Genomic DNA, 25,419 nt, shown 5'->3' with positions numbered 1-25,419 from the left:
TGAAGAGAGCCCATGAGTCTCTGACAAGCAGTTTGCACAGCTACAACATGCATAATGTAGTCTAGATTCTAGTCTAGAACTACAGCCTATGCAAATTCACATCATTAAAGGATGTAAATACAAACTGCGAAACTGTCTTGGAGCAAAAGAGCGTGTTGATGGTAAACAGAAAAAAGTAAAAGCCTTATTTTCACCATATTATAACACCGTGTTCAGACTCTACCTCACCTATAAACATTTTTTTCCACAGAAATCAACCAGCAAAGTCCCTTTAAAAGCAAGCCTAATTTAATGTACCAAGACTACTTTCTGACTCTACGTATAACTCAAACTTACTATTACGCTTATGTAGGCTTTAAGTAAGTATCCTCTCCCGTTCGAAGGGCTGCAGCGCTGAGAACTGAAAGTGAAACCGGCTCATTCTTTGCCAAAGCTGAGAAACGCAAACAGTAAACAGCAAACAGCCAGCAAGTGCCTTTTAAAATTTGTTCTGTGCATCTGGAAGCGTTACTAGCAGGATGCGCAGAGAAAGGCGTGGTTTAAAGCCGCGGATTTAAATCCATGTTGTCCCAGCAGCCGCTGTTTACGTTTGTTAGTGAAGGCTCTGGGGGTGCCCCAGGAGCTGAAAACCACGGCAGGAGCAGCAGGAGGGCCCGCGGCATTCGTGAGATGGCGGGGAGGCGAGCCGCGGGCCCCCGCGCCTGTCCGCCACCACACGCCAGGTCGCGGCTCCCGCCCGGCCTTCACGCTGAGGCGGTGACCGATTTCCAGCCTCGGCCCCGACGCTCGCGAGTAGCCCCACTCCAGCCGTTTATTTTACTGAGAAACTACTCTCCCCTCTCCCCGTCGCCTGCGCGGGCGATCACCGTGCCCAGCGGTACTCACGGCGCACGGGTTTCCCCTCCTTCAGCCAAGCCCCGGCCGGCGGAAGCCGCGCGAGAGGCCCCTAATGGCGGCGCTCCGGCTCCGCCGCCCCCGGCGGCTGCCACCGCGGCCCTCTCGCGCAGCCCGCGCCGCCCCGGACGAGCTGCGGCCCACGGCGGCCGCGGGCCTCGCTCACGGCGCCGCCGGCCGCCGAGCCCATGCCGCGGGCCGCCGCGCCCCCCCTCCCCCCGCCCCGGCCGCGGCCCCTGGCGCTCCCCGCCCGGCGGCGGCGGGGCTCCCCGCGGGGGGATAACGCCCCACGGCAGCGGCCGGGCGGGCCGCTAGGCCGGCGCCGCTCCCCTCCGCGCCGCCCGGCCGGTCCCCTCGCAGGAGGGACGGCAGCGGCGGGCAGCGACGGCCCGCGGGCCTCGCCGGCGCGGCCTCAGCCGCGGGGAGGGGTTTAGGAGTCCCTCCAAAAGGCGGCGGCTGTCGGGGGTAGAGGCAAGAGACGGCGGAGCAGCTCGGTGTGACCCCCGCCCCGCGGCGGCGCGGCACTACCGCTGCCGGAGAGGGGATTGATTCCGGCTGAGCTGGGGTTTACCGTAAACAACAAACGCAAGCTGATGACTGGCCTCTCTCACATCCCCGAGAGGAGTTTAAATAACAGAACAGGAGGCAGAAATGCCAAATTGTGAACAAACGGCAAGAATACCGACATTTTCACCGCTGCTGGAGGGCCCCAGCCTTCACCAGCAGCGCTCCCCGGCTCTAGCAGCCCGTCAGGTTAAGACGGGGGCGGGGGGCACAGGAAAAGGGAAACGAGGAACAAAAAAATTGGCCTCAAGCAACTGATCATCAGATCTAAGCGCAATAATGATTCAGTAAGTCTTAGCTTCTTTTTACCCTTCTTCATTTAGGTGTTAAAAGTAGAGCATAGTTATTTCCCGGGGTTGGCAGGAGAGGGTGAGCTGGTGGCGTAACCGGGGCGCATGGCGCTCGCAGCTCCTCCTCTCGGGCAGGATTTTACGTCGGTGAATCCTACGGTGAAATACACTTACTTGACAAGACATTCGTTCCTTAAAAAGTGTGAAGGAACTCCAAAAATCTCTGGATGCCCAGCGCCCTCCCCCATCTAAATAGAGGCTAGTCTTTACATTTCTTAGACTGAAAAAAGAATAATAGAGTTACACTTCCTCCTGCGGACAGGCATGACTCCCAGCGAAGCCAGCAGGAGCAGTGCACGCTCACTCAAGAGATTTCTGCTTTAAGCCATCCCTACTACATCTCACATGCATAAACACGTATTAGCACCCAGCCCGGTGACAGCCGTGGTGCTCTGTTCCGCTGTTGCTCGAGGCAGGGCTTCTTCATTCCCGAAAGAGGCACACCAGGCAGGAGAAAAGCCCGACAGCTTTGACGCCAACCCCAAACGAGCAGCAGCATTAAAGACAGTCAGTTGTATTCATGATCACCCCATCTCAAGACCTCAGCTGCGCTGCTGTCGTCTCAGCCGTTCACACAGGCTCCGCCAGCGTGCTGGCACCCAGGGCCTTCCTCAGCCCTCCCACCCCAAGCGCCCTGCAGCCCCCCACCACTCCAGCCGCCCCAGGGATCGGCACCCGGTGGGGCAGGCAGCCCCCGCGCCCCTCACGCTCTCCTCTCCGCAGAGTGGCTCTACAGTCACCTGGATTGGAAACCGGCTGCTGGGGCCCGGCTCCCTCACGCCCCGCACCCCCGCGGCCGCAGCCCCCTTCCCCACTGCCGCTCCTGCTGCCCAGGCAGGAGCTCTCACCCGCCGGTCTGCGGCACACCCGCACGCCTCCTTTTGCTGCTAAAAGCATTCAGGGCTGTAGATATTGTGGGTGAGGGTTCACCGGTCAGAAGTACAGACCCATAGACGTGGCTTTCTTCTAGAACAAAAAAAAGATTGTCATACAGATTTAAAGACCGGTTTTAGTCCTGCTTCAGAAAGCCTGGTGAGGCGTACTGACGGCACGTAATGACTCTGTTCACTGAACTGGATGGGCGAAGGGCAGAGGTCCGTGAGATTCACATGACCTCAGCAACATTGCTATCTATATAGCAGCGGTACTAACCACTCCTTTGTTACCCGGGTTTTAATTTACCGGTAACAAGGGCCCCGGTCTGACCGCAGTCACAGCGGAAATGGCGGCTCCCACACTCAGCCCTGCTCCTGCTGACACCGGGCTGAGGGGCCGCTCCGAGGGGGCGGCGGGCCGCCCCCAGGGCCACGGACACCGCCTCCTTCCCTCGGCTCCCGCACCGGTGCGGCGGCGGCGGAGCCGGGCGGAGCAGCGACCCCGCGAGGTGCCCCGGGGCGTTGGCGCCGTCTGCCGGGATCGCCGCCCGGGGGGACTACACTTCCCGGCAGCCTCCGCTCCGCCGCCGGGCGGGATGAGCCTGGGAAAGCGCCGCTTCCCAAACGGCGCGGCCGCAGCCCTAGGGTGTGTCGCCCGGGGACTACGTTTCCCAGCAGGCAGCGCGCCGCACCGCTGCAGGCGGGAGAGCCGCTGCGGGGCTGCGGTGCGCGCTGGGACGGGTAGTCCGCGCGGCCGGCGCCCGCGCCTCAGAGCGGCCCGTGCGTCAGGCGGCGCTCTGACCTTGCGGGTTTGTCTGGTCGTGTGTCTCCGCTGCTCCCGGCTCGCCTGCCCCTCACTCGCCGGGAAGATGGCTGCCGTACGCAGGGCCCGCAGTTACTCCCGCTGCGTGGTGCGCTTCTCCGACCGAGAACTCTGCTAATTTCCCCCCGCGGGGAGGACACACGGACGGAGCGGGGGGGGCAGAGACCCCCGGGACGGGACAGCGCCGCCTGAGCGTTGGCAGCATGGTGAGCGGGCCCGGGCCGGCCGTGCCCTGCTCCCCGCTGCAGTGCGGCCTGGGGCGGGGCGGGGGGGGGGGGGGGGGCGAGGCACCGGGCGCACTGCGGGGAGGCGGTGGCGGTGGGGGCTCGGCCGCCGTGGCAGGTGCGGGCGAGGGCGGCCCGGCCCCGCCTTGCCGCCGGGGGGGGACTGGCGGGGGGCGGTGGCAGCGGCAAGGGGTGTGTGCCCGGGAGCGGGAGGAGCGGCCCCCCGAGCCGTGCTGCTGCCGAGCAGCCCTGCTCTGCCCGCGGCCGCCGGGCACCGGGTGCTGCCTGCGGGAAGTGTGTCGTGGTCCCACCCCGGATAACTGCGCCGCAAGGAGACACGGCCGCCTTCCGCAGAGGATTTTGGGCTGTTGAGTGGGGCCGCTTGATTCAGGACCGATCTAGCAATCCGTAGAAACACCTGAACACCTGAACAAATCACTGTGTCATTACAGATGAGCGTGCCCTACCTTTCTCTTTCTTCCCTCAAAAAAACGATCACATAAAGTCACTTGGTATTTTAAACAGCTCCGTGGGCCAGGCAGTCTGCTTATTTGAGCTTGTGATTTAAGGTATCAGAAATATTGTTTGGTTCTGTGTTGCTTTTCTGACTGCGACTCAACATGGATTCAAGTATCCATGATGAGAAATTGATCATTCAAAGTTAAACCATTTATATCGTTCAGGAGCCCTTAGAATGCCTTGCCACCGCAATTAAAACTCCTGGTTTTGAACACAGTATTGCTTCTACCACATTGACAATAAAATGGAGCGACTTCCTTATTTTCTTATAAAACAAAGAACGTTAGCCGTGGGTCACTGTTTTGCTATGCTGTGCTTGCTTCTCCTTTAGTTCTGTACTGTTCACGTGTAGCCCTGTTCAACTGGTGACAGTCAGCTTTGAACTGTTTCTGATCTTGGCTTTATTTTGCTGAAACAAAGACCTGAACTATTAAAGGACTTGACATTACACTTTAGTAAGTGATTGTTGTGCTCTGAGGAAATCAGCATGCTATTAGTGATTGCAAAACAATTAAAACTAAGCTGTGCAAATAGACTAGTTTTGCATTTGGCAAATGATTTCTAAAGCTTTGCAAACAAATCAGAATCAAATCTACTCAGCTGACTTCTTTTTACAGGTCCCAGTCTAATTGAGATGTTTACTTTTGACACGTTGACCTTTTGGTGGCTTGACTGGCTACTGCTTTTCTGATGGAAAATTGTTTGAGCTGATCAGTACACCCTAAGGATGTCTCACTTTCAAGGTGGATAAAGTCAGTGTTCCATATGACAGCTCACTTGTAGCAGAAGGAAGGTCAACAGCATAAAGATGAACAGGCTAGATTTATCCACTAAGTAGCGGTTACAGTACAATGTTCTGTGAACTTCAGAAACTATAACTACAATTTAAATATTGTCAGAGCGGGGGCAAGGAGCCAATTTTTACAAGTTACAGCCTGCTTTAGGTGTGGTCTCATGAGCTGTATGCAAGTGAAGATCCTTGCTTCAGCGATACCTGTGTTTACTCATTTGTTCTAGCAAAACCATAGGGTTTCAGCAGATCAAATAAATAGCGGAAAGGTTGTTAATAGAGATCAGTCTTCCAGTCCAGTTAGCCATGCAGTAGCAATGTGAATGAATTGCTTTACTGGTGAATTTAGGGGAATGGTCACTTATGCTGCCACTGCTGTGAGAAGATGAATCTTTGATATGAGACTTCCCATCACACATGCACTCAGTATAGAGGCGGTAATAATAAGAGTCAAAACGTTGTTTGTAATCAACTTCATGATGTTTTTTTGACAGCTTTTAGGCTGTGGACTAGGTCTTCATAGCATGGTGTATTTTTTTGTTTGAATTGAAAGCACGTTTAAGTTTTAAAGAGCATTGAATGACATTTTGGAAGCAGTTGGTCCAGAACCATGACTGACTGACTGACTCAGAAATGATGGAGTAGGGCAGTTGAACAGAGACAAGGGGAGGAAAATCAAGGCTCTTGAACAGATTACTGAAACAAAAAGGTTTTCAATGTGAGGTAAACTTCAGCCAGCTTCTTAACCTTCTAAAAATTTTAACTCTTAAATTATTGCATACTTCATGAGTTAGAGGTTTTAATGGGCGTGCCTTTATGCCCAAGAAGATGGTGTGTTGATTTAGTTTAGAAATTACTAGTTTCTGCATTTTGCAGATAAAACCAGGCTTATTCCGCCCAGGCTGAGAGCTGACTGGACATAATTCAGCTGCAAAACAGAAGCCTTGCACTCTGCCCAGGCAGAGGTAGGCCTTATTTGTGTCAGTCCAGTGCCATAATAGTGCACTTACAGCTATCCATTTCAGTGTTAGCTCATTCCTAGCCTATCTCCGTTTGGCCAGCATAGGCATAATCCCTGGATGCTAAAATAAAGTGATAGGACTGCTATAACTCATAGGACATTAACTGCCTGCAGTCAAACTCTGGAATCAAAACACATGAAATTTCTAAGTTATTTACTCCTTGCCCAGACTTAATGCTGCTAGTGCTTTGGGGTGTTCTGGCTTATGTGTTTTCTCCACTGAGAAATTAAAAATGCACAGCCTTAGAATCAGTATGTAGAAACAGATGCAATATCTGTTTACCTTAACCAACCAACACTGTCTGCATTATCAATTGTAAAAGGTAAATTGACTGAGACATCAGTGAAAACACGTTTAGAGATGACAGCCAGTAAGTTTGTGGTCGTTTGGGGAATCAGAGACAAGTGCTACAGCTGAACTCCAGGGAGGTGCTTGTCACCAAGACGAAGAGATTAAACGTTGTCTTCCCATCAGGTTTGCCAGTATTCTGTAGTTTGATCATAAACTTCCAGATGCTATAAAAAATTTATAAATTTTTCTGACTACAAGGATGCTTTGATTTCTGCACTTTGATTGTGCAGCAGGTAGAGATTTCTTTACGAGAACTCGGAATAATCGCACTGACAGAATGTCACTTGAAGTCTTTGAGCACTATCTACAATAGGAAGGAGTGGGAAACAAGACTTCTGTAAGTAGTTGTGGTAATCTTAAGGCCAGGTTTACCTTCTTACAATCTCATTTTGCATTATGTACTTGCAGAACTGGTGATGTGAATTTCAGTGCAGAATGGTAAAAAAACTGGGATGCTTCAGCTGCAGGAAAAACTTTAAACAAATGTCTTAGTCTTTGTTCAGGGTGTTTTTTTCCTTATGCTATCTTGCTGCTGTTGCCATTGTAGCGGCTTGTCACTGATGCTCAGAATTAGTTTTTCTTTGTTTTAGTATAGATTCCATAAATCTCAGCATATTACACGATGAGAATTTATTTGTGTCTTTTTAAGTTTTGCTCTTAAACTAGCTGTCTACCTCCTATGTAGAGCCCTGTTAAGTTTAGTTAAAGGTCTTACTTAAGGTCTTATTTGTTTAACCTGTCTCACAGCAGTACTGTAAATAAAACCAGCTGTCAAGTTCTCATGCTAGCTTTTTATTTTCTTTCACAATACATTTCTTGTTTAGTTTCAGATGTAGTTTTTGAGATTGCATGTATCGTCCCATAATTTTCATAAAGTATCTATTGTTACTCAAAGCACTAGTCTTTTTGTGCTTTTGTAAATGTTAAACAAATCAAAACTACTGGTTATCTTTACAATGAGAAGATAGTGATTAAGTTTTAATTTCTTGTATGAAGCACACTACAGTTTAATACTGAAGCTTTGGTTCTATGCTTTGACTTAGATACTGAGTGTATTTATTCAAGTATTATGGCAGTGTACTGATGCATGTAAGCCTCCAAGTGATACGTAACTAATCTGTGTTGGATTGATGTGACTGAAGTGCAAAACCCAACTTCATTGGGTTAACAGGGAAGTGCAAACAATGCCAGTGATTTTTAGATTAATTTTTATCATCAATTAAGATTGATCTGTGGGTAGGATGGGGAAAAGCGGAATAGGCTTACATTTTTTTTAAATGTGTGTCTATGACAGTTGTGCTTTGTGAATGTGCTGTAGGGACTTATGCAGACTCTATAATCACATCTGACTGCTCTCTACTAGGCAGAAGCTGAAGAAGATTGTCACTCTGATTTGGTAAGAACCGATGACAATGAAAGATCTGGTGAAGCAAATCTTCAGGTATGTCTCTCATGCTAGTGTTTTTTCACAAACATAGTACTGCTGTGATTTAAGCTGCATTACTTATGGTCATTTAGATAACGCATTTGTTGATGTGACAAATGGTTAATCTGAATGACCCTCCAAAAGTGAAATAGATAAATTCTGCATTGTGTTCCAAGTGTCAAATTCAGTCTTCAGTTATCTGTGTAGATGAAAAGAAAGTTTGTGGCAGATTTGGAATTTCTTTGAAGAACTGTAGAAGTTGGACAGCAGTTTCTGTATGGATCAAATTCCAGTTTAAATTGTCACTCTCTTCTGGAGCAGAAAGTTGATAAAAGCAGTCTAATAGAAAAGCATGTTCTCTTATGATACTAGATTTCTGTGTAGTTGCTCCCATAAGTTGTGATGATTGCAAGAGACATGTAAAGTGTAACTTCAAAGATGCTGAAAAAATGCATGGCAAAAATTATAACTTGTCTTGTTTCACAAAGCATAGTCTTTTTTTTTTTATAAAAGGGAAAGAAGTGTAAGGTCTTATTTGAATATAATATAAATGACAGCCTTGATTGTCATAAAGCTTAGTATGCTTGTGTACAAAAAATTAGATTTTCTAAATTTTAATTTCAAGAGATAATTGACTTCTTGCTTAAGATAACTCTGCATAAGCAAGAACAAACATTATGTCTAGAAAGAATACTTTTCTATGGAGTCTTAGGTCATAACTGTAGTACTAACAACCACTTCTTGAAACATCAGTTTTTCTTCTGAGGTGAACAATCCAGATAAAAGCACTTATGTTATTGAATGAGATTGAACAAGTACTTGTGCACTTTTTTTTAAATTTACTATAAAACAATTGCTAACTCTCTGTGTCTAAACTCACTGAAACCATTTAAGACTTGGAAGTGTAAAGCATAATTTTGAAATTCTTTTTTGTGTTTGTACTTTATAATTTCTCCTCAAAGAATGTACTGTCTGAATATGTGATACTAAATCAGAATTAATCGGATTTTTTAGGCAGAGCTCCAGATGTTCAGAGCTCAATGGATGTTTGAGCTTGCCCCAGGTATGAGTTCTAGTGGGTTGGAACCTCTGCCATGCAGAGCATCTTCAAGAGGACCTGGAGTAAAGTCTGTAGATGCCAGAGGGAAACAGGAGATAGCAAAAGAGGAAAAGGTACAAAAAAATAGATGTATAATTTTGGGGGGTTTTGTGTATGTGTTAGTATTGCAGTATAACTATCCTAAAAGGTCATGCTGAATTAAATCTAGAGAAACAACAGAGGTGATTAACCTGCTGTCTCCATACTAATGTCCTTCCATAATCCTACGTTGATTTTTGTGGTTTTTATGCTTGGCTTTGCGTCACCTTCCCAGTCTGCTTTCTGAAAGACTATAGGTAAGGGGCGAGCAGCAGGAACATGGGTAGTTTGTTCATTGGGAATTTCAGTTACGGCTTGTAGCACGTGAATATGTCTTCTTATTGTTATTTATGGAATTACTTTATTCATCTCCTTCATAGGATACAGTATGTAAGACGAAGAATAATTGTAAGTTAAGTGACAATGCGCTTGTGTTTGTAAGGAATTTAAGAAGTGTTCCGTGTAATTTATTGTGCAGGCAAAAGAACTTTTTCTGAAGGCAGTGGAAGAAGAACAAAATGGGGCCCTTTACGAAGGTAATGTGGAAGTCTACAATGAACACCCTTATGGCAGAGGAATCTAGCACTCTCTGATTTATGTGCAAGACTGCACGATGCCAGTGAACTTAAACTGCAGGCTAACAGTAATTTGAGAGCTCAATTATTTGGATAAGCAAACAAACTTGCTATGAAAGTAACCATCAGGAACCTTCCTAGAACTCACAGTTCTAAGGTTGAGGTGAAGCTAAAGTGAGATCAAGGGAAGAATTTGTAGCTTTCAGACAAAACAACAGTATTTTGAAATCTAGCAGTTTAATGAAGCACTGGATTGCTTCTTCATATAGCATGCTTCTTTATATGACTTTTGTAACATGAAATATGCATAGTAATTAATGAAGACAATATACTGTATTTCCTGTGCTCACAGTTTTCTTCATTCCACTTTGAACAGAACTGCTTAACCCATGGAATGTTTTGTCATTTGGTTTTTGGTTGGTTTTTTTTCTTTTAATTTACACAGCATGCTAAGATAGCTTCTTTAAGAATTCCTGAAGTGAATGTTTAAATCTGGTAGTCTTATTTTATGAGGTTTGCTATAAATATTTAAGATTCTTAGCTTGGTTGCCCTCTTGCTATCAGCACTAGTAAAAATGGAAATTCAAAGTTTTCTTCCTCATATTTAGTTTTCAGAATATATAGAGTAAGAAGCCTGTCCTATCTCCAAGTCCTGTAGGTCAGTAGTGGAGATACCAGTTTTCTATTTCTTTCATGGAAAAAAAAGGAACACAGAATGTACGTGCCATCCTGCTCATCCACTAGAGGTTTTGGCCACCTTGGTTAAAGCACAGCTGCAAAATATGTCAAGATATGCAAAACTGAGAGTACTCTGGAAGATCCTGAACTCAGCCACCTGTTCAATACAAAACTTCCTCTCCGCCATGGGAGTTTTCCTTCCCTTGCAAGGGATTTCTGGTTGTTGTTCCAGATCTCAAATGAACTGAGAGAAATATGAGTCCCCAGTAGGTAACAAAATCAGTTGGTTCAGTTTCTAATTTATTGTTATGTTTTTATGGGGCAAAATTACTTTAGGCTAAGGTATTTTGTGTGTTGGGTGTAGAATTAAACGCACAGCAAAAAAGACGTCAGAACTAAATCTGATCTGAATCTACCATTTAGGAAATCATGCAGTTGATGGTGAAGGTTCTTTGATACCAACAGTTTCCAAGTAAATTAAAAAAAATACACAAGGAAAGCAGTCTATTTAAGCATTGCGTATATAAAGTGAAAGCTATAGCTTCATTTGCTTGAATGCACTCCTTGTATGTTAAACATAGCAGCAGAGAAGTAGTAACATCTAACAGTTGCATTCACATACGTGTTTTAGGCATCTGGATTGCATAAATATGAATCCATTCTTTCTCAGTTGAATTTGATTTGAGACTTAAAGAAACAAAACTAAACTGTTTCTACACATACATCTATATGAGACCTTAGAGACAAGGTCCCATGCCAGACATAGATATATTACTGAGCACATGTTGGGACATCTGTTTTCAGACCCATGTTACCAGAATCCAAGTGGCATTTCAGCCTGCTACTGAAATCTGCTGATAGCTGACGTCTGTGAAACAGTTATATGCAGCAGCTTGTTCATGTTTAAGTACAGTACAGGCCTTGCTGCAAGATTAAATGCTAAAGTTGAGCCTGAGCTCGGTTTAGCTGGCTGCTGCTATTCCTCATCCTCACCAGCCAAAGGATACTACTTGTCAGTCACCGGCCCTGATGTGAACTCAAGGAAATAGGAACACTTACATGCCCCAAACTCAGGCTTCTCAGACTCATTAGCGCGTCAGATTCTGAGCTCCGCACTCCCTGGTGTTTTATTTTGGGTTTTGTTTTTAAGGGTCCAAACTGAGGGAGAGTTGCCCTCTGATCTTAGTATCACCATGTGGGAATACAAAGACATATATAAATACATATATGATCTTAATACCGTTATTAAAACAGACTGAATGTACATACAATGAATCCATTTAAATTAAGAAGGATCCACAGAGTTAACTCAGAAGAAAGATATTCTGCAGCTTAAATAACAGTTCATTCCCACAGGGTGATTTTCCTGGGCCTATTTCTCTACTCAGTGTTTGTAGCATCTTTGGAGTGTTAAAGGCAGAAGTACTTTCTCTGCGTGCTAGAAGAAACCTGATCTGTCAGTTTTTCCTTCACGGCCCATAGTCTTGTGCTTGCTACATAGCTTTTTGAAAAGGCTGCTTTCCTCCAGTCAGGTTCCTCACCCTCAGTGTTCTGAGTGGCTTGCTTCTGTGCCTTCTGTAGTTTCCATGGTTTTACCACAGTAAAATTTACTTGTTTTGTGTCTGTTGTTGAAGTTTTAAAATTACAACAATATTTTGTTGATCTTTTTCACCTTTATAATGTTGTGTATGTCTGAATGACTGTCTGTAATATACCGGGGATTTTAAATCTGTACCTGCATCATCTTTCAAATTCTCTTTCATGTTCCTCATAGTTACTTATGAATATAATGCCTAAAAACTTGACGGCTTGTTGAGAAAGCTTTGTAAGTGCTGGGTAACAAACGACATCAGGGCTTTGTAATGTTTTAATGTTAAATTTAATGTTAAATAATTGAATTTGTAGTAGTTAAGGTAAATCTGTAAAAGCTAAAACACATCTGAGAGAGCTCTTTATTCTGAAAGAGTACATGAAGTTTTTAGTTTTGAAAATAGGTGCTTAATGTGCCTCTCTTCTGTACTGAATTTAAACCTAATCAGTTTATGCAAAATAAGATTTACTAGGCAAAGTAATTTTCTACCTTTTTAGAGCTCTGAGCTGAAGCCATCTCTCTGAAAAAAAATCTTTGCTTTGCTAAGTTAGTATAGGCATCAGGCATGTTTAAACATTAAACCTTTATTTTCAGCCATCAAGTTTTATCGTCTAGCCATGCAGCTTGTACCTGACATAGAGTTTAAGATCACCTATACACGGTCCCCTGATGGTGATGGAGTTGGAAAGAGGTGGTAAGTATGAAAATTTACTAATGAAGTGCACAGGAGGACTGAAACCTGAAATTTTGTTTCTAAAGCATATGAATGTTCTACTGTGATATGCAGTTTTAAGTCTGTAACATTTGGAAAACTTGTCTACTTTAATTTGAATAGTCTGCTTCATAGAAAGTTTACAGATGCATTAGTCCAAGGGGGACTAATTTTCCCAATTTACTGCTTACTGGTAGCAGGCATAGATGCTGCTGATAGCTACAAGAAATCAAGAGTTTTAAAACTGGGAATAGAAAAGGAAAGTACAACCATGTACGCATGGTATTACTAGCTCAGTTTTGTTGCCCCAGGGCAGTACAGCTTCAAAGCAGTATTTGACTGAATATAGAAGAGAGTAGGATGAGCTAAGTGCTTTATTTACATCTGTTTCTGAATGCTTTACTAGCATGAAATCTTTTCCTAGTGCACAAACGCACAGCAAAATAACTGGATGATAAACTACAGTAATGTAAAAATCTTGGTTTTCTTAGGATTACTTTCTTATTTTAGCATCATTTTGTCTACTCCCTTCATTAAGTCTGTCTGACACCAAGTTGGGCAGGAGTGTTGATCTGCTTGAGAGTAGAAAGGCTCTACAGAGGGATCCGGACAGGCTGGATGGATGGGCCGAGGCCAATTGTATGAGGTTCAACAAGGCCAAGTGTCGGGTCCTGCACTTGGGTCACAACAACCCCATGTGACGCTACAGGCTTGGGGATGAGTGGCTGGAAAGCTGTCTGGCGGAAAAGGACCTGAGGGCATTGGATGAAATCCAGCTGAATATGAGCTGGTGGTGTGCCCAGGTGGTCAAGAAAGCCAATGGCATCCTGGCCTGTATTAGAAACAGTGTGGCCAGGAGGACAAGGGAAGTGATTGTCTCCCTGTACTCAGCACTGATGAGGCTGCAACTCGAATCCTGTGTTCAGTTTTGGGCTCCTCACTACAAGAAGGACATTGAGGTGCTGGAGTGTGTCGAGTGCATATCACAACCTACTGTTGTAGGTGTTTCATACAATCTTGGTGAGAAAAAACAAATGACACAATTACATTTGAAAAAACAATTTACAGTGTGGCATGTAGGTACTGGGACTGGCCATCACATTCATCAAAATAAAAGAATGTATGTTCAGTGCAACATCTTACTATAGTCTTACTTATGACAGGCCCAAACATAATTGTCTTCTCTATAATACTTTAAAACCCATTCGTAAGTCTACTAGTTGCTTGCTTATACTCTCAGCTCATTCTATTAGGCTTGTTTAATATTATTCAATTCTACTCTAACAAATGACCGGAAGATCTCTTAGCTGGCTTGTGTACCAAGTCAAGGGAAAGAAAGTGTTTTGTGATGAGATCAAGGAGAGTTGTGTGGTTTGTGGTTACTTGGTGCAAGTAAGCATGCACCTATTAAAGGATCATATTATGACATACAACTTAAATTCAGATATTTCTGAATGTGGTAATGTTCTTTTATCATTTAGTAATCTTTCAAGTTTACTGATGAGTAGCAAGCATATTGTTTCTGTTCTGCTATTTTGTTCTTGCTTCTGAAATTTTTTATGTTTGCCTGTTTACAGAATTGGTAAAAAGTAGTTTTTCTAAAGGAAAGTTTTCCTTCATTATTGATGAATAGACCCACTGAGGATCACCCTTCAGTGAATAACGCAAGAGTAAAAAAAAAAAAAAATCCTTAATAGGTATCTTACATTGTGACAAGGATTACAAAATATAACTTTCCATCAATGATAACTTATTTCCTGCGAACAGCTTATCTTAGACGAAGTAAAAGATAAGATTTGTCTTTTCATGGGGTCAAGCAATTCTTCAGTGGCTTCACTAAAAATGGTGAACAGTGAACTCTCAAATCCAAAAAGAAACTGGAATTGGAATTACATGAAAAAAAAAGTTGTTACTGTTGAAGGATTCCAGCAAAATCTAAATGAACTTCATAAGATTGCAGTAGTTGTTTTATCATATGATGAAATGAGATTGCTTTAAAAACATACAGGGCACAACTATATTGAATGAGGGTAAGACAGCAGATTGATGCCAAGATAAGGGTATCTGTTGGTATGTTTTGTCCAATATCACAGTGTTGGCATTCCCCCTTTTCTAGTGTTGAGGATAACAAAGAGGATGACAAAATGGCTGATCTCCTGTCGGATTTCCAACAGCAGTTAGCTCTTCAGGAATCTTCAGTCAAACTTTGTCAGCCTGAGGTTGATGTCAGCCAGACCCATATCTCAGGTATGAGTTAAGATACACTCTTAGGAGTTCAGAGGCAGAATTTACAGAGATGTTTCACTCTATTAAAACATATGTCTCCCTCGTTCTAAAGGTGCCTTTAAAGAAATGTACACAGTCTCTATATTATATTATACTATATTATATTATACTATATTATATTATATTATATTATATTATATTATATTATATTACTTTTATAGTTATAGTATATTACTTTTATAGGTAGATGTAAAGGAAAAAAGATCATCAACTAGCTAAACAGATCTTTTTGTCATACGTGATTTTGCCTTCATCGCGCAAGCTTTTCCATGTAGTACTACTGCTAAGTAGAATTTTTCAGGATCAGAGTCATACTTAAAAGTAGCAACTTCTAGGTGCAGATTTGCTGAAGTAAGTGTATTCAAGTTTTCCTTCCAGTTAATGTTTGAAAAAGTGAAATGTGGGCTTTTTTGTTTTGGTTTGCAAATATTTTCTACAATTCATAAGTGTGAATAAGAAACAATTGTTCTGTGAAGAATACGCATCTTTGCATTTCCTGTTTTTACCTGATTCTGTATCAGATTTTTACAACAAATATGTTTTCAGGTTCAGCAAGACTATAGAACATAGCTAGAAAGGCTTTTGAAGGTTAATGATTTTTAGTGCTTCAGTTCTGGGACAGTCATCATGAGACTTCCTTATAAGATCTAAATTGTAGAAAGTGCATATAAGCTATGAACTCTTTTAAAATCAGATGCCTTTAAAGCGTGTGTGTTTTGCATCCCGAATTATCAGTTGCTATTGGAAATCTTGGCATGATCTCCTCTGTTCTGCTCAAGGAAGGAAAATAAAGTAAATGTAGCAAGCTATTCAAGTCAAAACATAAAGAAAACAGGATTTTTTTTTTTTTATTTTAACAACTGTGGCATTGTACACTTGGGAAAGCATCTTTTCTTTTTTTGCTAGTAAAGTCAAGATGTTGTAGACATTACTATAAAATGGTCTCAGGAGATGTCTCTTTTGAGCAGCAATCTTAGTCTCTTTCTAGTTTCATTTTCTCCCTTCCTGCCAGTCCTGTTTTACAGTATCTTGTTTACAGACTCTTTTATAGCAGAATGAAAGCTGTTAAAATCATGATGTCTGCTTCAGAAGTTAGTAGGCTGGAAAGGATCCCTCTTGATCATCACAGGAGTACAACAGTTGTAGATCTCAACAGCCCAAGGAAAACTGAAACAATGTGAAGCAACGGATTTGCCTGAATTGATTTCCTGTGTTCCATTTTACATTTTATTGACATTCATAATCTTAACTAGGGTTAACCCTTAGTACAGGACAGGATCAGACCTCTGCTGTGTAACTGACATACTGAATAGATTTATTTCCCCTCCCTAGTATATGAGCAATTTTTCCTAGTAGTTCTTTTTTTCTTTTACACAAGTAAAGCTTAGGACCAAAATAGCATTCTTCACCAGAAATACTATAATATTTTTCCTAGAGGGTGTGCCCAGTATCTGAAGCAAAGTTTACTAGAAACTTAGAAACATGGATGGTAAGGTAGATAATCAAAGGCTTTGGCTGACTGGTGACTATCAGAATGGAAGATGTGTACCTGTTAGCACTAGTAAGAGATTTTTAAGCTTTTGTATCTCCCATTCTCCAAGGCACTAAGAGTTCACATACTGAAGAGCTCAGAACTTGCCAGAGACTGTTTTGTACCTTGTAGCAATAACATGCACAACTTTTGTTTATACTGGAACATTAATTTAATAGTTGCAAATACAGGCAATATAGCAAATTTATGACTTCTCAATAATAAAACATAGAATTAAGTCAGATTCATGAAACGAGATGTGTGTTAAATGAATACAGAAGCCAGTGCCCAATGAGGTGTATGTACTTTTTCTCATGTTAGTATTCTGAAACGTGGAACTTAAATTTCATCAAATTTTATAGCAAAACCAGTCTTGTTGGATTTGTGGGAGTGCAGCAACACGTTTTTTTTTTAAGAAGCATGTTTTTTCACTAAAAATCAGAATTCTGTTAAATTGGCGTCTCTACCACGGTATTGACAGCTAGTTACTCTTTAATGTACCTTTGTGCCACTCAGCTGTTTTCTCCATTTGATCTCAAAGCAGTTATACTGAGTAAAATCATCAAGTCTTAAGTGCATGTGGTGATACAGTTCAAGCCATAGGCTCTGGAAAGCAGCAGTGGTTGAAAATAAAAAGAGGTGTAATTCCTGATGGTATAAGATTAGTAACAAGATTATACCCAACTGAAACAACAGAGAAAACTTAGGGAGGCAGAAAGTTGTTAGAAAGAATTTTGGTTTAATTTCCCAGGGCTTTCTCAGTGAACTTTTAATCCTAGGAAAATTATCATATGACCTTGTGGTGCTTTGATGAGGATTTTGTCATTATCTTGTATTACATTAGAAAAAGTCTTTCAACACAATAATGCTGTGTGATACCATTTTCAATCACTGGACCTGTACCACAAAATATAAAGTGATATCATACCCATTTTGTAGTGGATAGGTTGCTTTTGGGACCTCCTATCCAATACTGAACCTGACCTGAGCTTATTTAGCTTGTCATGCAAAAGCAGTATGCTTTGAGGTAATGTTACACACCACGTCAATTTGAAGAAAATACTGCTTCGCAGGCACTGTGGATGTGCAATGTATATGTGGAATTTTTGTTATAACACCTTACAGTTGTGGATATTTGTAGTCTAAAACTATGGTATATCCTATCATCTTACCATAATGAACTTTCAACTCTTGATTTTTGTTCTGTGTACAGTGACTTTTTTAATTAAAGATAATTTTTTTGTTCCCTGGCATCTGGCTACATGTAGCCAGATGCCAGGCTGAAAAAGTAGGATTTTTCTGCCTACAGAAAAAGTAGGATTTTTTTATGGAAAGTCAGAACTTCAGTAATGGTCAAACCTGGAATTATTGATAATCTATTGATTCACAGGTTACCATCTAACAAGTATTTCTTTTCTCTTTGCAGTGTTGCCTCTGGAAGTACTAATGTACATTTTCCGATGGGTGGTTTCGAGTGACTTGGACCTAAGATCATTAGAGCAATTATCTCTTGTCTGTCGAGGATTTTACATTTGCGCCAGGTTTGTAGATAATTTGTCCAGAGTGAAGCTTCTCTCTGTTCTAAGGAAGAAAAAAGAGATTTTTTATGCTCAAGCATATGTAAACAGTATGTAGAGGTGGATAATAAATCCATAGAGTAAAATTGCCTGTGTTGGAAAGGTGGGTTGTTTGGTGGTTTTTTTTTGCTTTTAGGCTGCTAAAACACACATGTAGGACTATGTCCTGCTTTTTCTTCCCATGGCAATTTTCATGTTATGCTCCTCAGTGCTAATCAGCTTTTGAATACACCATTAAATGGTATGTTAGATAGATGACTTCACTGTAATAAAAAATGTTGCTGAAAGTCTTACTTGCTCTATCTTGTTTGAAAGTCAAGAGTTGCAAAGTATCCAAAATCATGTCTGTTGTGTTGTCATCCTCATATGGCCACACAGAGAAGTGCCAGGCTGCTGCAATGCTGTTATTCTGTACTTGGCTGAAAATGGCATTGTGTTCTTGAATTTCACTGGGAGGAGGAAGTAGCTTACAAATGCTCCAGGATTAAGTAAATTAGTCAATGATTTTAAATTATGAGCTATTGTTGTTCAAGAAAGTTTCTTTCAGTTGCATCCAAACTAAATAATGGAGTGTGTTACTTTGATATATAAAAGCAAAACAAGGTTTGCAGGAAAGTTATGGTGTTTGTTTTTTTCTCATTTTCACTAGAGATCCTGAAATCTGGCATCAAGTCTGTTTGAAAATATGGGGCAGGAGCTGCAATAAACTTGTTCCATATGCCTCTTGGAGGGAAATGTTTTTGGAAAGGCCTCGGGTTCGATTTGATGGTAAGGTGTACTTTTGGAAATAGTTTTGTTTTTTTTACTGCAATTAACTGTGACAGAAGCAATCAGGTGGGTTTAATATTTATGATGATGTTAGACTAATCTGAATTTGTCTGGGCTTTTGAATCCATAGAATATCTGTAAAGAAAAGGGAAGGGTGCAAGGGACAAAAATAACTTTCATGTATTTAAGTTACAAAAGTAAACTCAAAAGTTTTAGATTATTGGTTTTTTCATCTTAAATATTTTATGTACTTAATTTTTGTTTGTATACTTACATCTTCCTTTCCTGTAGGTGTATATATCAGCAAGACAAAATACATACGTCAAGGAGAACAATCTCTTGATGGTTTCTATAGAGCATGGCACCAAGTGGAATATTACAGGTAGAACTGTAGTACAATGAGTGAGTGAAATGTTTCTCTCTCTTAAGTTCTTTAAATCCAGCCCTTGATATCACAAACATTAATCATTCTGTAAAACTCAATGGACTACAGTGTGTAAAGCTATGTATATTTTTTGAGAATAGGTCTTAAGAAATAGGATTTATTTTGATAATTAGAGAGGGGCTTAGAAACACATTTCATCCTCAGTTACACCATTTCATGTGGGTGAAACTTAAACAGTAACAACAGTAATACTCATCCACAGATTTCTTTCCCCAAAGCACTTCTGCTTTACATTTCTGATATAATAATTGTTTTCAGTAAAGGGAAAGCAAGTGATTATACAAGAAATGTTTTTTAATTTACTTGTAACCAATTGTAAATAATCAAGAGGCTGGGCTTTCTCAGCTTGCTGTAAATACATTGCCATTTGTTCCCTCAGCCTGTTTTTCTGCTGTTCTTCATCTTGCTGTTCCCAGCATTTATTGGTCCATTTTGCTGTCCCTTCTGAGGCTGGAAATGGTTAATAGAATTAATTGAATCTCATGGCTATTTCTATAGTCTCACAAACATCAGCACAGTATCTGAGTACTGTAAAAATTTATCAGATCCCAGAAGCTGAAGAAGTCCATATGACATTGTCCATTCTGTACTGATCCTGTAATTAAGATTTTATTGCCTCTCAATTGATGCTAGGAATGGAGAAACTTACTTGAGGTCAGTTTTGATTCCAGGGTTGCCTTCTTGCTTTGATTAGAGGTGTCGAAACTCCTGAACTTCTGCCCTCTTTCATAACTCTTCATAACTTGATCTTTCAATCTTCAAAACTCTTTTGATTTCTGAACTCTTTTTTCTGTTCTATCATGTGTGAAGAAATGCGTTCTCAAATCCTATTACCTATTCAGTTCTATATCCTTCTGGGAAACATCCTGCGATTTAAAAAAAAAAACACCAAAAACCAAACCAACAGAAAAAGGATATGTTTTCTAGGTTTGTATTGTGTAATTATATTTTTGCAGGTATCTGAGATTCTTTCCAGATGGTCAAGTTATGATGCTAACAACTCCTGAAGATCCTCAATCTATAGTTCCTCGCTTACGGACTAAAAATACAAGGTTATTGAAATAAAATACTTGTTTCTACAGTTTTCATCTAGCTTACCTGGCAATTTCTATTTACTTTTGTCTTGGATTCTGTATCCTGGCTTAGCAAAACTAGAGTAAAAATACAATGTTATTTTTCTTGTGTTACAGATGTTTATAGTTCTCTTCTGAAAAGTACAAAAAAATATGGTCTTAATGCAAAGATACCTTTCATTTTAAGGTCCTGATATTGTAATTAGATTTCTTTTGCGGGTTCTGTGATTTTAAACTTTTAAAGGAAGTAGATGGAAGAATACCTGCTGTTAGCTTGGTGGTTTTAGAATCCTTTTAAAGGTACTATTTTGTTACTGACTGTGTTCTCACACTTCCTTGACTGTTTGAAGGAAAGTGAACATTTTGGTGGGATATGACTAAATTATTGCTTGATTTCTTTTTGATGTTTGCACAAACTTGTTAAAAACATAGATCATTTGCGACTTCAGAACAGGTTTGAGCTGTTCACCAGAAGTCTGAAAATATTTAGCAGTAGGCTATGTAGAACTGACTTAACTTGTCTTTACTGTCCTATCTGGGAAAATTAAAAGCAACCTTCCAAAATGTTTTCATCATTTCATATCATCCATGAGCCTGATACTTTACTAAATGGAAATAAAAAGGAGTTTCCTTTATTATGATATGCAGTCAGTCTTCTTTTAATTGCTGTTATTTGTATTATAAGTACATCACTCTTTTGAGACAGAGAAATTTTTATGTCCTTGTCACTATCCTCCTCTTAACCTTCCAGAACAGATGCAATCTTGCTTGGCCATTATCGCCTTTCCCAGGAAACAGACAATCAGACCAAAGTATTTGCTGTAATAATGAAGAAAAAGGAAGAGGTAAGTAGCAAAATAGAATAGAGGAAAAATAGTTTAAGGAGGGGGCTTTTTAATAATTTTTTTCTCAGACTGAATTTTTTAAGGCACCTGACGATTTGCATTACATCAGAGGATTAAAAAATGAATTTCATTTTTTTTTAATGGTTTGAAAATAAACTATAAATAAGCATGGTGATTTACCTTACCTTTTTTCCCAAATCCGTAATAAACTTTTTATTGAGACAGGTAAATATCTGGTTCATGTTTGAGCAGTGGTTCTCCCACTTATGCTTAATTGCCATGTGCAGTGCTATTAGGTAGTTTGTTAACGTTGTTAACATTGTTAACAAACAGAAGGGAAGGATGAAGAAGTAATTTTCTGAGATCAGTTTTGACTGTGTGCAGTTATGTTCCATAGCATTAAATAAAATTAAATAAGCAGTATTCATTAATTGAACTCTGAATGATTTGGTCAACTTATTTACATCACAGAATTTTTCTGATTAACAAAGTGTCTGTCAAGAGACACTTGTGAAGAGTTAGAAGTGTTACATTACTTTACAGTGAGTTTGGATAGTTTGGGTGGTGTACTCCACGCTTATCTTACTTTCTGTGGAAACTTCTTCCGTAATTAACATCTAAATTGATGTATTTTCGAGGAATACTGGTACTTGCTTTTAAGTATGAGAGTTTAACAATCTGTCCTCACACTTAAGCCTCAGGATAAATAGTTGCTCACTGTGTTCTTTGTAGGTCATGAAACTTATTTTCTCTTTGTACAGAAACCAATTGACTACCACAAATACAGGTATTTCCGCCGTGTTCCTGCACAAGAGACAGATCACAGTTTTCATGTAGGACTACAGTTGTGCTCCAGTGGGCGCCAGAGGTTCAACAAACTTGTCTGGGTACATCATTCTTGTCACATAACTTACAAGTGAGTAAACGGAGAATAAGATCAAAGAAGGATACTTAACTATAGAAACAAAGGTGACAATAATTTGTCCAGTACTAAGTACAGAAGCTGCAAAGACTGTGAGATTTACGAGGCTTTAACAAAATGTCCTGAAAACAGTAACTGGTCCTGATTTGATATATCGTAATGAACTTTTACTTTAACAAATCCCAAGATTTTAGTAACTTGTTATAATGGTATGGGAAGTTTCCTCAGTAGTAGAACTGCAGTATTTTCACCATTTAAAGGATTTATGCACAGTGTGTGAATGATTTCAGAACTGAATCAGGGTTGAATGACTTAGTGCGGTGCTAGTAAAGGGGTGTGGAAAACATATGTTCATTAAGGTATATTTCTTTTCCTCTGTGGATGTGCAAACTAGAAACGTCTGCACCCATCATGTGAGAACTATAACGCTTGAGAACTATATAATCCAGCAGTGCAAAATATGGGCATGTGACCTGCTGTTCTGATCACTAACCAAGCAAGAGCTATGGCTGCTGTTCTTGCACCTGACACTCTAAATTACTGGCAAGTTGGCTGTCCAGATGTTTGACGCTGGCATTTAGGGTGGATTTAGGCATTGTCTTCCAGTCTTAATCTCTATATTCAGTATTTTTATAGGGACATAGCTCAGCTGTTGAGCTGTAAGTATATAAAATCTGGGAAGTAAAACACTGGTGGTTGGGAGTATAGGTAACTTCCATAAACAGAAAAATTGCTTTTGTAAAAACTAGTATTTTCATACCTAATCTACGAAGAAGTGGCGATATCACAGACATTCTTTTCAGCGTGAAGTTTCTGTACTGCTCAGGTTCTGCTGTACCTCTCAGTACGGTGGTGTCCTTTTGAAACTAGAATAAAGATGGGTATGAAACACAGCTAGGAGGATGTATGCTTCTTGTCACTGATGTTCAGAAATACTTGGGTTTCTTCTTTTTAAAGTTTTGTAAACATAGCAGTTTTTGCTATCACTCTGCATTCTGACTTCAGGGTTCTAAGTGAAACAAATGAAAGGGGATTTTTTATGTCAATATTAATATGGTGACTTCACTGACATCCTGCGCTGTTGCAAGTCTTGAAGCTAATAATAAGAAAGTAAGGGGAAAGTTGTTTCTTTGTTATTAAAATAGAAGCGTATTCTATGTGGTGTGATTCAGCCAACATTCAAATGCTTTCAGAACAAGGCAGTATGAAAGACGCTTACATTCCAGCTGTAGTTCGGTGCACACACTGTACTGTAGAACATGATTGCATTATTCAGAGACTTAAACAGCAACTTGTGTCTAATCTAACTTTTACAATACTCTTTGCAGATCGACTGGTGAGACAGCTGTTACTACTTTTGACATTGACAAAATGTACACCCCTTTGTTCTTTGCACGAGTGAAGAGTTTTACAGCATTTTCAGAAAAGCCGCTCTAAGAAACACCTTTTCCTCTCACAACTCTTGCATGAATAAAAGGTTGTAGCTAATGAGCACTTAAGTTATAAACATGTATATATTTGGAACATTTTAAAATTCTGGGGAAATTTTTGAAGGCAGTATATTGTATTTGATTATGAATGGCTGGGGTTTTGTTTTGAGATGAAGCTTATGAGTATTAAACACCTTTATTGTGACAAGAATTTGATAACAAAGTTTTGTTGTTTGTTTTGGGTTTTTTTGTTTTTTTTTTAAACAGATTTTATAAATCAGTCTGCTTCAAATGTGAGTCTTCATCTGCCTGGACACTGGTTTGTCCAAAAGGAATTGTTATAGGAAAATCTCACTGTCCGTGGGACAGTGTGTATGGTCTCCGGTGAAGACTTGAAATGTGAAGGGGAGAAGGTTGTCTTGTATCTATTAAACTGTGTGACTTAAAAGAACTTCAAATAAATGTTTTCTTTAAATTAAACTTATTTTGTTTGCCTTTAAGAGCTGGCATTTTATCAACATCAACCTTAAGAAAAAATCAAGGGCAAGCAGGCATGAAGTATAAAATTTAACCGCAGAGGTACATCCCCACCAATGCAGTGATGTCAGTTGGTCATAAATGTAATTTGATCTTGATAGAAGTTCAGTGGAGCCTGCCTTCTTGACAGTATGGGCATGGAGGGGAGAGGGATACGGGCAGTGAGTTGTTCTCTGGTGCTGTAGGACGAGTTTGCAGGGTACGTGGCTCTGCTTGGGAAGCGTCACAGCACAATGGTGAAATGCTGGTGTGTACTGCTTGTGCATTGGCCAGGTCTGAATGCACAGGTAGGCAGGGCTCACTTAGACGTGATTGTGATGTGTTACAACCCTTCATCTAACCTTGCTACAGATGCTGTAAACCCTTTAAGCATTTGTTGTACTAAGATAAATTTTGAGGCTGCTGTAGATGTTCAGGTGCTGTATACTGCTAATCATGAAGTGTACCTTGAGGTACTGTATGCTGCTTCTCCTGCATATATCGCTTGGGGGTGTAGTGCAGACACTGTAATGCCGCTTATTATATATGTATCTTGGATTCTGAAGGAACTGAAGCTTTTTAGTGTAGTTTTTTAAAGCCATTTTGCATAATTTACCTTTGAATATCTTGTTTCAAAATACTGACCTGGACTTGAGGAGTAAAATGTGAAAGCTGTGGAAAGAACTATACTTGTTCCATAATTTATAAAGTGTATCTTTGCAAGGAGCTACATGATTAAAAACACATCAATAAATCATGATTTTGAACATGCGATCCCTTGCAATTTCTTATTTTGCCAAGAAATCATTATTTTCATACAGTTAAAGACGATTAGTTAGGAGTTACCATGCATAAACTACATGCTAGGCAAGATTGACAGGTAGAATTAACCTCTTAATGACTTTTTATTATACAACTTACAGGTTGTCTGAGAAAAGTAGAGAAACTTTCAGGTACGTGAGTTCTGAATAAGGACGTGTATATCGGAAACTTCTTGCTTTTTCTAACTAGTCTAATAAGACTCTGCCTACCACCCTTCCTTGGCCTATGTCCTTAGACTGCAGTTGCACTATTACTTCATACAACAGAACGTTTAATAAGGAGTGTATTGTGTTCTCATTGCTGAAGGGAAAAATGCTTAGAATATCAGCTTCATGTTTTGAAATATTACGAAGTTTGTAAACAGGGAAAGATGTTAGCTACCTACACTTCTGTTGAGGATGGAGGATAAAGATCTGATTCTGCCTGCTGAGAAATGTCAAAAGATTTTGTCACAAGAATCGGAAGATGATACTGGTTATTTGTTTAGGTATAGTTTTATCCAGTAACCAAGCTGGATGTAATAGAAGAGCCTTTCAATTCAAAGCTCTTTTCATACCAAGACTTAACCTGATTCTTCTGAGCTTTTGTTTTTTCTTGTCTTGGCCATGTGTTTGAAAGATACTCTGGACGTAAAGGAAAAGCTAGCTAATGTTCTGTCATAAATTGAGATTT

At 40.8% G+C, this 25,419-nt stretch overlaps 1 protein-coding gene across 1 annotated transcript; it reads left to right on the top strand.

The window, feature by feature from the left end:
* Positions 1–3,506: 3,506 nt before the first annotated feature.
* Positions 3,507–24,683, top strand: FBXO9 (F-box protein 9). Its single transcript, XM_059830292.1, has 13 exons — positions 3,507–3,712; positions 7,776–7,853; positions 8,853–9,011; positions 9,455–9,512; positions 12,415–12,514; positions 14,649–14,779; positions 17,776–17,890; positions 18,576–18,694; positions 18,986–19,076; positions 20,096–20,191; positions 20,964–21,057; positions 21,819–21,973; positions 23,308–24,683. Exons 1-13 carry the CDS (start codon positions 3,710–3,712, stop codon positions 23,414–23,416), a joined length of 1,308 nt encoding a protein of 435 aa, XP_059686275.1. The 5' UTR covers positions 3,507–3,709; the 3' UTR covers positions 23,417–24,683.
* The last annotated feature ends 736 nt before the right edge of the window (positions 24,684–25,419 follow it).

Source organism: Gavia stellata, chromosome 2, assembly GCF_030936135.1.
Source record: "Gavia stellata isolate bGavSte3 chromosome 2, bGavSte3.hap2, whole genome shotgun sequence".
Classification (NCBI taxonomy): Eukaryota; Metazoa; Chordata; class Aves; order Gaviiformes; family Gaviidae; genus Gavia; species Gavia stellata.
This window is presented reverse-complemented; position numbering and strand designations above follow the sequence as displayed.

What these genes read in the sequence shown, in the direction of transcription:
- FBXO9 (XM_059830292.1), top strand. An exon ending in GATGGAGTTGGAAAGAGGTG is followed by an intron (nt 12,515 to 14,648) that starts GTAAGTATGAAA and finishes CCCCTTTTCTAG; the next exon opens with TGTTGAGGATAACAAAGAGG. An exon ending in TAATGAAGAAAAAGGAAGAG is followed by an intron (nt 21,058 to 21,818) that starts GTAAGTAGCAAA and finishes CTCTTTGTACAG; the next exon opens with AAACCAATTGACTACCACAA.